General features: G+C 40.7%; 1 protein-coding gene across 1 annotated transcript in view; it reads left to right on the forward strand.

Annotated features, from left to right (window-relative positions):
- Positions 1-15,238, forward strand: part of FBXL13 (F-box and leucine rich repeat protein 13) — a gene marked incomplete at both ends in the record, with an annotated part of 240,961 nt that extends 225,723 nt beyond the window's left edge. Inside the window, one exon of the mRNA XM_080818712.1 lies at positions 15,049-15,238. Coding sequence (XP_080674838.1) covers positions 15,049-15,238 — 190 coding nt within the window. The remainder of the gene's footprint in view (positions 1-15,048) is intronic.
- Between the last annotated feature and the right edge of the window lie 230 nt (positions 15,239-15,468).

Here is a 15,468-nt window from a genome sequence, read left to right on the forward strand (position 1 = left end):
AGTAACACAGAATGGCTTTCAGAGGTTCCCATAACTGGCAAAATGTTTCCATTGAAGCAAAATTTGGGTAAATAAGCAGTCTATACAAGTAGAAGGTCTCAAGTGTCTACCCTGTGAGTTTTTAAATATAAAGCAGTTACTTGCTTCTTTGTTTAATTTTTTCCCTACGATGGAGAGTAAAAATGTGAATGTAGTTTTAACTGACCTGATGAAGTAAACTGTGGAGTGTTCAAAATGAGAATTCTTGACCAATCCCTGAAGGTCTGGTTCTTTTCTGCAGGTGGGAAAAATGAATACTAAGAATTAATATTATCAAAGTATAATGAGTTTAAGCACATATATTTCACAGAGGAACTTTCTTAAGTAAGCAGTCTGGCATGAACTGAAGTATGAGATCTGCTCACTTGAAGCTTGAAGGAAGAAAATGGTTTCTGATCCAAAGCTGTATGTGTTAAAATGAAGTGTGGGGGGGTGGGGAAGCACACAAAAATTATTACTTATAAAATAGGCACTCTCAGTGCCCAGGCCTGTTCAGAGGAGGGCAGCTGAGTGAGAAAAAAAGAAGAAGGTCTGAAAATTTTTGAAAAGGAATGGAGACTCAACCCTTCTCAATAGGTGTAGAGATGACTGACACAGATATTATTAACTTCATTGAAAAAGGGTACCATGAAATAAGGTCCTGGGAGTCCCTGCCAACCTCGTCATATCATTAAACACACAACTTTGGATAGGATGACAATGAATGAATAACATACTACACAAAGCAGTTTGGCTTCTAATCTTCTGACTGCATTTTGACAATCACTTTTTTGGGGAGGTAATATCACTGAACTTCTCATAAGTGGGATTTTAAGTAAAAATTAATGGAGAATTTCTGGCATGAGCCCCTACGAACCTAATTATGGTATGGGATATTAAAACGTGATAAATAATGGTGTTTGGTTAAGAAGACCCAAAATATCTGGTAATATCCTAATCCTGCCTTTGACTGCTCACTCCGCTTCAAGGTCACTAGATAAAAAATATGTGAAGAAAACAAAACAAGGCAAAGTAAGACTTTACTACTAGCTAGGCTTGGCCAACAAAACCCAATGCAAAACTCTAGTTAACTAGTTGGATCTATGAAAAATTCCTTTCCCCAAGCAAGGACAGCCAGGGTCTTTCTTGTTTTCTACCACCAAGTGTGGCTGTCCCTACCAGCAAGAAGAAGACATGGTCCTAGGGCTTGGAGGGGAACTGGCTTTTGTCCATCTCATTGTCTAAAATGGCCAAACCACCTCAGTCTCCCTCATAGGCCCACCTCTGCTAAGCTCCAGTAGGAAAGAGGCCTATAATCCTTTGATTCTATCTTTATCTAGCAATAAAGAAGGCAGTCCCCACAGTAGAGTGGCTTGGAGAGTCTCAGCATTTGCACTAGTAAGGTTCCGAGTACTTGTCTTGACTTCCAGCTTCTAGGACAGGGCACTGTTTTTCAGCCAAGGAGCTCCCAAAATACCTGGTCCTGAAAACTCTGGAGAAGCGTTAAGGCCTGGCCAGAGTCAGGTTGTTTTGGGGTCAGCTCTAAGGATTATATAGCAGCTTCCTTCTCCACTTAAATCCTTGGATGAGCCTTTCAAGACTCAAGTTCATGACGATGTCTAATCACTTACCTATCTTGGTTCACTCTAAAAAAGTAGAGTTGTTTGCTCTTACAAGGGCTCATGTGGCTCCCTTAACTGCAGTGGCTGTTTTGTCCGGGTGAAATGGAACATTTGGTAGTCGGGAGAGAGGAAATTTTTCTTGTTTGGGAGGAGGTTCAGGGGCTTTGAATCACAAGGTGTTGGACTCCCACACATTTGATTCCATTTGAACATGAAAATATTGTATGATGTGGCTCTTAAAATCCAATTACAGCCATCAGAAGAAACTTTTCTATGTATAAATTCCCCCATACTCAATGGACTCTAAAAATATTGTACCAGCTTTGCAAATCAAAGACGCCTGTGCTGCTGAACCAGGGGAGTAGCAAACTTTTGGTCGATGAGCAAACTGGCTACAGCTCTTTTGCAAGAGTGCTTCCAGCATGAGATATGCTGTCATTCTACCAGTCCCAGAGCCTAAAGAGATCACAAGAAGTGGTTCCAGAAGCATCATTTGGAGACACAATCTAGGCTTCTTTAATTCAAGGAGGAATAAGTAGCAACTGTGATCATAAACACGACAAGACTTATCTAACTAGATTTGAAGCAATTGTGTCCAACCAGCCTTTCAATGTGTGGTCCTCTGTGGGAAAAACAAGAAAGCATGGAAAGGAAGAAAAGCATAGTGAGAGAGAGGGAGAAAGACCCAAACAATGGTCTCCACAACCCAGGAAGGACGGAACCACAAAGAGGTAAAAGAGATGTTAAGTCGATAATTAGCAAACAATAGAGGGCCCTTTCTGACATTTTTGTGTCCAGAGTCCAAAACTTTCAACTCTAAAGAGTAGAGTCTTGGTGGCCTTTAGAGCTCCAAAGAGCAGGGCAGAGATTTCTTGAAGGCCTTCTGTAAGCAGTTGCTGACAGCACGGATTACTAGCCAGCCACTCTGAGAGGTCCGTTGCTAGGAAATAAAATTTAACCAGAGTTCTCTTCTCCAGCTCATGGAAAAATCCTTGGGGAAAGACCTTTGTGATCTGGAACTACTGAATGTTATTATTAGTATGAACAAATAATATTTCTTAACAATTATTTGCTATGCATCATGTCAATCCTATTTTATGTTTACCATCTCATCTAATCCTCATAAATACCCACATTACCATAAAAATGAATAAGAAAAGTGGTTTAAGCAACTTAAATAACTCTCAATGTCAACAAACAAATCAAAGGCAGAGCTATACATTGTATCTCTCTCTTTATCATTACTATGTTGCTCTTCTGCCTTTAGATTAGAGATTTTCAAGCTTTTTGAAAGCTCTAACGTTCAAAGGATTTGAAGAAGGGGAGACATGAGTTCTGTTGAGCTCAGTTTACTTGGATTACTGGTGGTCTTTGTGTTGGCTCCAACACCCCCCACCCTTTTTTGCCTACTCAAGAAACTAGTAGGAGGAAATGTGTGTGAGGGCAAGTAATGTTATTATGGGAATCACCTCGAACCTCCTTTAATTTATAAAACCCAAAAATCACTTACAAAATTCAGTACCTCATTATTATTAAACATTTAATGGGATACTACACAATGTTTCTGACATATCATTTTGAAAATCATGTTCTATATTAATCCAAATAAACCTGTCTCACCAATTAAAGGTGATTTGGTTCCCAAAGCATCTCCGACAAGATCCAAGGACCCTAAAGACACTTAGGGCAAGCCAGAGTGCAAGGGAGTCAAAGGATTCCATATGAACGCTAAGAAAGTCAGAACACACAGTAATTCCTAACCATGTATTTTCTTTTCAGCATTTCCTAGCTTCCGTATATTGACCATACCAGGACACCAAACTACTTTAAAAGAGAGAAAGAGAGAGTGTGTGTTCTTTTTGGCAGGAACATTCATTTCTACCTTTTCAAGTTTCTGGATACTGTTCAAAAGTGCATATGTGCAAACACATAGCAAAACAGGATGTTTGAAAAAGAACTCAGAGATATTTGCTGGCAGTGACCATGCTGATCTATCCTGCTGGCCAGGTCGTGAGTGTTAGGAGTCAGTCCTAAAAGGAGGGATGCCAAAGGTCCGAGTAAGGTGGTGAGGACAGCATGTTCAGGGGCTGCGGATTTTCTAAAAGGTGGAGAAAAAGTGGATTAGGGAGTAGTCTACACTGGCATTCAAATTCTAATAAACCCAGATTTTCCCCAGGACAGATTCAGATTTTCAGGTTTTTTCCCCTCTACCTTGCTGTGAAACCATACACACTTTAAGATATGCCTTAGAAATACTCTAGACTACAGAAAGCCGTTAACCTCCTACTTCCTGGCAGAAGAAGGGAAGGTAAGAAGGGTCTGAGACCTGATCCTTCACTCCTCTCTGGTCTGTAACCATCATCCCCAATGGTCAGGGGACTCTCGGATGTTTAGTTCCAGTGAAGATGACTATGGGTAGAACAAAGAGCAGTGCTTACCACTAAGAGCTAAGGTGAGGGTGGCATGGAGACAAGAAATAAGGGATCAGCACCCCTAACCCTTGTGTTTTTCACGGGTCAACTGTATTTCAAAAAGGGAGGACATTTTTCACAGGACTTTTATCACCTGCTTTTGCGAAAAGGAAGGAGGATTCCTCCCTGCCCCAGCAACAACGCACTGCCTGCCACTTGCAGTCAGTGAGAAACTGCCACAACCTCAAACTCTTGTTCTTCTCCAATAAACTTTTGTTGAAAACAACCCTCCCCAATTTCCTCTGAAAACATTACAAAAGCTGAGCTTCCCTATGGAAGGGACTTACCTATGGTTTACCATAGATTGTTTGTACTGAGCTGTGATTCCTCTGTTATTCCCAAATAAACTTATTTTTTATCTTAAATAAAACTGCTCTTGCTCTGCTTAAAGTTAACAGCATAAACCATGGAGTACATCCCCCATGGGTAGTGCTCAACATGAAACTCATTTTGATTCTGTCCCACTACATTGTATTTAATGAGTACTCTTCCCTATTCATTCCCTATTTTTCTTGTCTATATTGAGGATTCCATATCCCCAACTCTCTTGGTTTTTTTTTTCCCCTCAAACTCCCATTATTTGCCCTAATTATCATCTCATTTACCCTGGCTTGTAGCTTGTAGTATGACCCATTATTTAAATGTTACTAAATTTAGCATTAAGAGTACTTATCCTCCTACGGCTTATCATACCTCTCAAAAACTGCTGCTCTTCTGAGGCCAGGGGTTGCATATTCTTTGGTCAATTACTTACAAATCTTTTACTCCCCAAACTCATCCCTTTCCTAAAGGTCAAGACCATTGTTGCCTGTAATTATACTGGTCTTGTCATCAGTGACACTGAATCATGACCAACAACTGTGAACTACAGTACGCGTGTCCAGAGCTCTGCTATTTGGGAGACAGGGGGCCAAGAGGGTGCTGGGAATAGCAACCTACGAATGCCTCAAACAAACCTGCAGAAGAGAGCAAAAAGGGCTTCCCTCGGTGTAAACTGCTGAAAATATCTTGTTTTCCTTGTCATTGAAGATGTCAATGAAGAAATGGAATACACCCTTAAATAACGTATTACCTTCTCAAACAAAAGGAAAATAATAAAGTTTAAAATTACAAACAATTAATGCCACGAAACTATGTATTAGAAAATAATTAACTCCATGATAGAATTCAGAGGAGGAAGGGATTGGGGTTGGGTCTTTACAAGAGGCTGGATTGGTTTGAAGTTTTGAAAGACTGATTGAGTTTAAATAGGCAGACATGGGGTGAAGGATAAGTAACGATGAAGCTCTGTTGCCTAGGGTAGTGTGTTTTATATATATATATATATATATATATATATATATATATATATATATATATATGAAACTGATGGTGCAAATATTTTATGCTTCAGATTCCCTCAACACTTGGTATTATGTTGCAGTAAGTACTCAAGGGAAAACAATCTCATGGAAAACACCCTCAAAAACATGGCAATCTCAACTCCACAGAATTGGAAAGCAAGAATAATCTTCAGAAGAAAATGGGGGAGAGCTAAAGATATAACACTATTATTACTGCGTAATGATGTCCTACTTAAAGGACATATAAAGATCATACAAGAAGTTTCAAATGTACGACCACACTTAAAAAAATTAAAACATTAACAATGCAAAACTTCATCTTTGACCATAAACTTATCATTTTCAAATCTGAGAATAAGTACTTCTCTAAAGAGAAGACACTTGTTTGTCAAGTTTTAGTTCATAGGATTGGTGGCTCAGAACTAGAAATTTATATAATTTGCTTTTACTCATATGGTTCTTCAAACGTGTGGTTTTTTGTTTTGTTTTGTTTTTAGTTTTTGTGTTATGTGATGGCAATTATATATGCCAAAAGCAATGTGGTAAGAGATGGAATTAGCAATGCTATGGTTGTCTTCCTTTTGAGTTTGATTATAAGTTAATACATCTGAAATTTGGTTCAAATGAAATAGCATTTTAAACAACTGATGCTTCTCAGCCTTTTCCAATTTCATTGTGCTGCCTGAACTCATATAGCCATTGAGCACAAATTTAACTCAAAGCACTTGGTAATACCATCTTCTTTATCAATGATTATTTCCAGAAGTTTGCAATTAATAACTCAATGTAATATATGGTAATAGTCAAAGTAGCTCCTTCATGGGCGAACATCATTACTCATTTCTGATCCTAGAGAAGTTGCCAATTACTCGTTTTTTGTTTTTTTTTTAAGTACTGATCTCAACATTCAAACCAACTTCCTTGAAAAATGGCACTGTTCTACCCTTGAAAAGGCATTTTCAAGTTAGATATACTGTTTTTTTCTGAGGCCGTGATATTGTGATTTTATGAGAAATATATTTGGTCATTTAGATGACCAATATATATTTGGTCTTCCTTCATGGTTCTCAGCTCACATCTCCCAAAACCCTTGAAATTTCCTGGTCAATAAGAGCAATGAGAGCATCTTTGTCATAATATTTCATCTTGTCATAATTTTCGGTCTTGAACTGAAATCAGTTTAGAGCCATAAAGGTTAAATAGGTGCCTTGTTATTTATAACAAGCTCCTTTCCACCACAATTGTGTTTATGTTAATGAAGTGACTTTTGGAAAGCACCTTCAGATGGAAGTTGGTTGCTAGGGAAACCAACCATAAACAGAGGGGTGGAACTTTCAGTCTCACCCTCTGATTTCCTGGGAGGGGAGATTAAATCAATCACCAATGGGCAATGATTTCATCAAACATGTTCATATAGTGAAGCCTCCATAAACTCTTAACGGGACAGGGTTTGGACAGCTTCCGGTTGGTTAATGAGCATAGATTTGGGGACTGGTGCATCTGGAGAGGGCATACCCTTTCCCCACACCCTATCCTATGTATATCTCTTCCATCTGGCTCTCCCTGAGTTACACCTTTTATAATACAATCCAGTAAGCAAAATGTTTCTCTGAGTTCTGTGACCAACTCTAGCAAATTACTCAAACCCAAGAAGGGCGGGGGCTGGCGGGGTAGGGAGTTGTTGGAACTTCGGCTCTATAGCTGGTCAGTCAGAAGCCTGAGCACCAACCTGGATGCAATTGGTATCTAAAGTGGAGGGCAGTCTAGTGAGACTGAGCCTTTAACCTGTGGTATCTGGTGTTGTTTCTGGGTAGGTAATGTCAGAATTGAGTTGAATCGTAAGACACCCAACTGCTAAGAAAAGCTTGGGGGTGGAAACCCTCCTGCCCCATCTTAAAATGGGTCCAGAACTGATGAAGTTCTAGAACCTGGGTGAGGTTCGGTGGGCTGAGGTCCGGAGCCGATGACCAAGAAAGAATTCTTGAGACATCTTTGGTGCAAAATGGTGGTTTATTAAAGCACGGGGACAGGACCCGTGGGCAGGCAGAGATGCAGCTGCCCTGGGGATGTGAGGAGTGGTTGGTTATATACACAGGAGTTAGGTAGGTGAGGACAAAGGGGATGATGTTAGTCTCTAAGGAATTTTGGAAGCAAGGTCTCCAGGACCTTGAGGGGCTAGCTATTGTTGGGAGAAAGGTTATCTATTACTAGTCTTGTGAGACCCTTTAGATGTATATCAGTGGGCCATATGCTTGGAAATGATTCGACACTGTCTTGAGACCTAGAGATAAGGTTTCACATTTCTCCTATCAAGTGTCCTTGTTAGTGAGATTTGGATTTAGAAGAAATTTAACTTTATTTAGGGCCTGAGGAACTGAGTTATCTGCCTCTGGAAGTTGTGCTATTGATAAGGTAACTTCTTTATTGTAAATCTCAAGGACATTTGTAAACCAAGGGAGACTCCTGCCTTGCAGGATTGTGATCTCTGCAAGTTAACGATTTGTTTCTCATTTATGGCAGTCAGGGGTGCCTGAGGAATGTCACACACATTTCCCAGGGGAGTGGGTGGAGAGGGGGTGCAAGGTGCCAGCTTTTGCTTTGTCCTCAGCCAGCCTCCTGCTCCCTCATCATTCCCCCCTGAACAATCTTGACCCTTAAATCTTTAAGGTAGTTGAAGGTGGAAGGTCTCATCTTCTGTAACTTCTTCCTGCTGAATAGGGGCGTAGAGCTGTCCCTACCTACTCGGGTCAATATTGATCGGTGGAGGAACGTAGAAGGGAGTCACGAAAGGCGGAGGCAGCTGAATCCAGCGCTGACAGTGAAGAAGTGTCTTTGCGTGTGGTAAGGATCATCTGTCGTCGTGAAGTTATTGCAGTAATGGAGTCTCGGCACCAAGTAGAGAAACATTGAACAAAGCAACACATATACCATCCTTAGTATAGCAAAAAGGAGGGTTTTGTAACTTGGGCCCATATTTGATTGGGGAGTTATGGCTTGACAGCAATCCCCTTTCCTTCCAAATAGCTCCATGGGCATGTAGTACCAGGAAGGCATATTTGGAGTCAGTGTTGTTGATTTTTAGGCTTTGGCAATTGCAAAGTGCTAGTGAGCACTATGACATACCTAGCTTTTCTTATTCTTTCTATGAAAAGTATTGTCATCAGTAAACCAACTGTCATTTGTATTTTTAACAGGAGCATCTTAAATCTGGGCAAATAGAGTAAGCAAGATCAATAACCTCTGAACAGTTTTGCTCTATAGAGAAGTACAATGGTCAGGTTCAGGCATACAGGTAACTAGGTTTAAAATTTGACAACTTTTAAGTATTATTTTTGGCATATCTGTAAGTATAGCCCAGTATTTAATAAGTCGGCCTCCATCATCCATTGGTGGCCTTTGGTTTCTAAGACAAATGTGGACCTGATGTGAAGTCATTACAGTCAGGGACTGTCCCATAGTGAGCTTTGAGGCTTTTTATGAGGAGGGTTGTTCTATTGTACCTCAACAGAAGTGGCTTCTAGAATAAATATGACTAAGGGATGAAACCATTAAGAAGCCCTTTGAGTGGTCCAGCCTTAACAATATCCTAATTACAAAGGATCACTGGCAAGTGGGAGAAAACTTGTCAAGAGATAAGGGGAGTTCCCCATGCATCATCCAATCCAATCATAAAGAAAGTGAGTTCATCCATTATCTCCACAAGTCCATAGTTAATCCTATGGAGTGCGGTATGATGGCTTTTAGGCAATTTCATTATCCCAGCCACACACAAGGTGATAGTTAAGTTATACAATTGTCAGGGAATCAATCCCATTTTCTAGTTGTTTAATCATGTGCCATGGGGTTCTGCTAATATCTCCAAAAAATAATAAGATTGACTAAAGATATTATGCAAATTCTCTGAAGTTTACCTCAAATTGTCCAACTTAGGTAAACAAACACTTAAGGACAATTAGATCTAGAATTTAACATCCATAAAGGTGGGTCATTAAAACATAATTTTTCTCTCTAAAATAACCCTCATCTCCAGGGATAGCCAAATCAGGACAGTCATTTGAAAAACAAGTCCAGTTTTAACAAACTTGACCTATTATTTACATAAGCTCAGCAAGAACAGTGAGTGTGATCATATAGATCTTTTAGAATCTGCTTTGCTGGAACTTCTTATAAGGAATCTCTAGGTTGAACTTTTAGTAGCCTCTCTGGGCCAGAAGCCAAGCCACGTACTTGCCATCAGACACGCCTGCAATACCTGTTGATTTGGGCAAATGCCTCTTCTGAGCTCCCCAAAGTATCCTACCAAGGAGTGACATTCTTTACTCACCTGGTGAGGCTGCTAGGAACTCTGTAAGCAAGGTATCAGGCCAACAGTTCCAAGGGGCTTTACGGCTCCAGGTTTCACAAAGTCAACCTTAGTTCCTTTAAACTGTCTGGTCATATCTGAGTCTTTTCAAATATGACATTCCAGTCAAAGCCTTGGTAAAATAACCAGTTTCCAATGCTGTCCTGTTACAAGGAGAACAGATTCTTATTGAACTTATGCAAATGACTGATTGCCATGGAAGAAAGAATACTTATTGAGACCTTTTGGTTTCAGAGGGTTCAGATAGAGAGAAAAAGTTGAAAGCTTTGATTCCTTTACAAATGAGTACTTTTACAGCTCTGTAAGTTACAGATAACTTAAGAAAAAGTTTCCTTAGTCTGGAAGAGCAAACATTAGAGAACCAGCAATGTCTAAAACAAGACAAAACATTAAGAGACACAACACTATAATCTTTTAGTTCATTTAGTCCCATGTTACTAAATCTGGTGAATGCAGCTTTAGTTAGTTTTGGAAAATCTTACCCATTTCAGTTTTAGGATTTTCAAATATATCAAATATCTGTATTTGTCCTGAAAGTCCTTTATATGAAACTCCTTTAAGATAAAACTCATTTTACAAGAGAATTAAAACAATTATAAATGACAAAAACTCAGAATGGATATGGTTAGAGCTGATGAGACTAGAGTTTACACTTTAGCTGGCAAGGAAATCAGGTTATTTCTATGACACATAACATTTCCATAATTACAATATCAAGTGATGATCTCTCAAAACATTAAAACTTTAGGAAATGCATAGAATCTCTAGAATAGTTATAGCATTTTCCCAAATGTGACCCAAGGTTTATCATTGGTTTAGCAGTACTTCATGAGTAACTTAGCATACCAAGGAATAGCCTGAGTTAAAGAGATTTACAACTTAAATCTTGTCAACATTTGCTAAAATCTTATAAAGTTTTAAAGCACATGCCTAAATATAATTAGGGATGTTAAACACCTGATAAAACAAAACATAGAAACTGGGTTTTCTGGGAGGGCAAAGAGAAAACCATTTACATTTTCTTAACAGCAGATCAATTAACCTAAGAAACTTTATCCTTTTGAACAGAGAGAATTTCAGTCTTATACCAATGTACCTTTAAAACCCATTCATTTCAATCTTAGTCCGTCCTGACCATAACTAAAATTCCTTTTCTGAAGATTTCCCTTCACAAACCTTCTACAACTTTCCTTTGCATTCAGGTTTTGTCCCAAGTCATTTCCTTCCAAACAACCATCTTATTTAGGACAAGTTTACCTTTTACCTTTAATAAAATGCATTTCCATTCCTTAAATCTTTCTTACATATCATCTACTTTTCCACAGAGTTGTTTCCCTTATTTTCCATCAGTCTTAGTTACACTTAGCATTTTGTACTCTTCAAAACACCTTAATCAGTTATTAACCAATTGTGAACTGTTGTAACAGAATTCTTTAGATGGCAAATTTATCAGTTAAGCACAAAACATGTTTACCAACAGATTTAAATACTCTAGTTTCTTTGCAGTAAGAAGTCAAAAGCACAAACCTACATCCAGTAATTAATGACTTAGCATTTTTTCCTGTTTGGTTAAGACCTAGATGTCCATAATTTAATTCCATTTGTCATTCAACCAAAACTTTAAAGTTTCAGGTTACCAAAGACTTTGAAAGCTACTTCAGCAATTACCCATTAAAACTTTGAGACAGACGATTAACCATCAGTTTAGTCATTTCTTTGCTAACAAATTTAAACAAATAACACAAGCTCATTTGATCTTCAGTAAACTTCGGAAGTTTCATATTTACTGCTGATAACTTAAAAGACATGTCTATCTTAATTAAACCAACAAACTTAACTTAGTTCCAATACTGATTTACATTCCACCTGGGCCCACTCCACTTTGAATGTTTACCTGGGACACGAGTGGGGAGATCTGGAGTGGGGAGTGTTAGGTCCAGGGGGTGCTCTTCTTGCTCCTAGACAGTGAGGAGAGGAGGAGCCGTGGTGCATGATCTAGAGGCTAGTCATGCAGGCTGCACGCACATTGGTGCACAAACATGAGAAGGGGGAAACAGAGGAAATAAAGTGCTGCCAGGAGGCAGAGAAAGGATTCCCGGTTTTAGAGCTCATCAGCCCCAACAGAGGAGCAGACGCCATGTTTTCCCACCAGCAGGGGGGAGGGGTTAAGCAGTCCAAGTCAGGCCAGAGAAAACAGGGAATTTCCCCGAAACAAAGGGAGTTTCGGCAGCTGCTTGGGAATATTCCTTAAGGTCTCTGTCTCGAGTTGAGACTAACCCCAGTTGGCTCCAGTTATAGCCATTAACACGGGAAATGAGTGAGGGAGAAGCCCCCACATCTATTAGGAGAAACAGAGAGAGAGAAAGTCAGAGTCCCCTTTGCTAGGGATGACCCAGCAACCTGGGTTTACTAGAAGGAGGCTTATTAACAGAATTATCATCCAGTATGTCAGGAGGAAGTTTACTAGCTGACTCATTCGGGCAAACACATTCAGCAAAAGCCCCTTAGTTAGGGGTCCTGGTGCAGAGCAATAAAGGCCTAGGTATGAGCAATGAAGTATCCTAGGTCCATTTGCCCTGTTCCCATTGAGGCCATGCAGTGTTACAGGAGCTCAGTCCTTTTCCAAGTTTTGCAATCCAAATTATTTCCAGTGGGTTAAAAGGCACCCCAAGGTAGAGTCCTTGGGAACTGAAGAAGCCTACTGAGGCCATGCTCCCAGAAAAGTAAAGAAGGTCCATTACCAAATCCCCCCTGACTCCTGGGTGGCGTCCCACACAGGGTATGTCAGAGGTTCTCGTGTGTCAAAAGCGACCAGAGGCGTCCCTCAAGATATCGCTATTGATCACCATCCTGCCTTCCCCAGGAAGGCATTCCTGCCATTAAAGGCCCTGGAGGGTTGCCGGCGTCCCTCCTCTTCCCCATCGCATCCTAGGCTGCTGATGGGTGCCTGGTGAATGAACCAAAATACTGTGCCATGCCATGCCATCATCTGTACTGAAAACTGCATACTGTTTTGCCATTTTAACCCATGGAAATCCTAGAAAAGTTTGGCAAGGGGAAATTAGCCACTTTCATAGCTTTAAGTAGTCTGTAGAAGACACTGACAAGAAATAGTAAAGACTGAAATCCATCATGGTCTATGCGACATTCCAACACATGTGGTCCTTGCAGCCAACTTCCCCAGGAAACGGTCCCCGGTTGCATTTTAATTCAATCGGGTACTGGTTTCGGCCGGCTCCCAGTGGAGGTCTCTCGGCCAGAAGTGGCTAAACCAGGGATGTGGAGGGGATCACATTAGATCAATCAGGAGGAAACCTCACACGGGAGTCTTAAGATTGGCAGCCGTCCTGGTGACTTAGGTGGCTGTCCCGTGCCCAAGAGAGACAACTTTATATAAGAACAGGAATAAAGAGAGGGCATCAAGTTTCTGGGTCTTATTGCCATTCCGGCCGGGGTACTAACTTGCAGCCAAAAGGCAGACGCTCTCCTCCCCGTAGAGCAGCCACGGGCTAGAGGATTACAGCCTGAGCAACTGACATGCAAGTGTTCCAATACGACCATACTCCTTGAAAAGCCCCTGAAATGAGAGTAAAGGAAGAAAAGAGAAAGTACTCACCAATTTTGCACCGAAGCTCAGATCAGAGTCCAAATGTAAAGACTCACAGCCCCACGTTCGGGCGCCATATGATGAAGTTCTAGAACCTGGGTGAGGTTCGGTGGGCTGAGGTCCGGAGCCGATGACCAAGAAAGAATTCTTGAGACATCTTTGGTGCAAAATGGTGGTTTATTAAAGCACGGGGACAGGACCCGTGGGCAGGCAGAGATGCAGCTGCCCTGGGGATGTGAGGAGTGGTTGGTTATATACACAGGAGTTAGGTAGGTGAGGACAAAGGGGATGATGTTAGTCTCTAAGGAATTTTGGAAGCAAGGTCTCCAGGACCTTGAGGGGCTAGCTATTGTTGGGAGAAAGGTTATCTATTACTAGTCTTGTGAGACCCTTTAGATGTATATCAGTGGGCCATATGCTTGGAAATGATTCGACACTGTCTTGAGACCTAGAGATAAGGTTTCACATTTCTCCTATCAAGTGTCCTTGTTAGTGAGATTTGGATTTAGAAGAAATTTAACTTTATTTAGGGCCTGAGGAACTGAGTTATCTGCCTCTGGAAGTTGTGCTATTGATAAGGTAACTTCTTTATTGTAAATCTCAAGGACATTTGTAAACCAAGGGAGACTCCTGCCTTGCAGGATTGTGATCTCTGCAAGTTAACGATTTGTTTCTCATTTATGGCAGTCAGGGGTGCCTGAGGAATGTCACACACATTTCCCAGGGGAGTGGGTGGAGAGGGGGTGCAAGGTGCCAGCTTTTGCTTTGTCCTCAGCCAGCCTCCTGCTCCCTCATCAGAACGACTTTTAGATGCTTTTTTTGCTTTCTTCCTTACTTCCTAAGAAAGACAGTAATTTAATTTTTAATCATTTTGGTCACTGACACCTTTGAGAGTTTGATGAAAGTTACAAACCCTCTCCTCAGAAAAATGTATATTAGATACAAAACTGCATGAATTTTCAGGGACTTCATGGACCTCCCTGAAGTTCATCCATGTATCCAACAGGGATCTGTGGACTCTGGGTTAAGAGCTCTTGCATGAGGGGCACCTGGGTGGCTCAGTGGGTTAAAGCCTCTGCCTTCAGCTTGGGTCATGATCCCAGGGTCCTGGGATCAAGCCCCACATCGGGCTCTCTGCTCGGCAAGGACCCTGCTTCCTCCTCTCCCTCTACCTGCCTCTCTGCCTACTTGTGATCTCTGTCTGTCAAATAAATAAATAAAATCTTAAAAAAAAAAAGAGCTCTTGCATGAGGGGAGTTCACAGGTTGGGTGGTTAGAGTACTCTCTCACCAAAGAAACTGGAAATTCCAGGCAGAACGCTCATTCAAGGGCACTACAGAGTGCCCTCGGTGTTTCCACTCCATTGCCATGCATAGTTTCCTTACCCATTCTCTGGAGTCTATTAATCTCTGAACTGGCTCAACCAGAGTGCTACTAAGCTACTTAAGCTTTGGGACCCTGCATATTTGCATAATTACCCTTACCCTCCCTCTCAGGATTGCAAGAGAGCTATGACATTCATTTGACTTGTGACAGTTCTGTAATTCCAAATTTGCTCTAGTTTGAAAATTCTGCATTAGGAATTATTCCTGCAACTGTCTAACGTGAATCACTATTATTGCAGGGAGGCAGCGAAGAGAATGTCGTCTATAGTTCAGCAGCAGGAATATAACCCTAATGACCCTCCGTTTTGGTTTGGCTATGATTATGAAGGCAAACCTCTTAAAAAACAAAACGAGGAAACATCACTTAAAGGAGATGAAGAAGTCATACTGACAGAGTCAACACACAATAGTGAAGAGGAACTAGCATGACCTTCAGCCTCAAGCAGGAAGAAGAAAAAAAATCTAGAACTTGATAACTTCATCTGATGCAAGTATTTTTACCAGCTGGATCGCAACAGTGTAAACAAGCAGCAAACCATCTCCTGATTTTTAGTCCAACTATAGATATTTCTAAATACATTATTAGTTCTTCTAATTGGTTTAATCATGATTTTTTAAAGCAAAATCAAGTATTGCTACTATGTAATTTTTCCACTTAA

The sequence above is a fragment of the Martes martes genome (genome assembly GCF_963455335.1).
Source record: "Martes martes genome assembly, chromosome: 11".
In the NCBI taxonomy this organism is placed as follows: Eukaryota; Metazoa; Chordata; class Mammalia; order Carnivora; family Mustelidae; genus Martes; species Martes martes.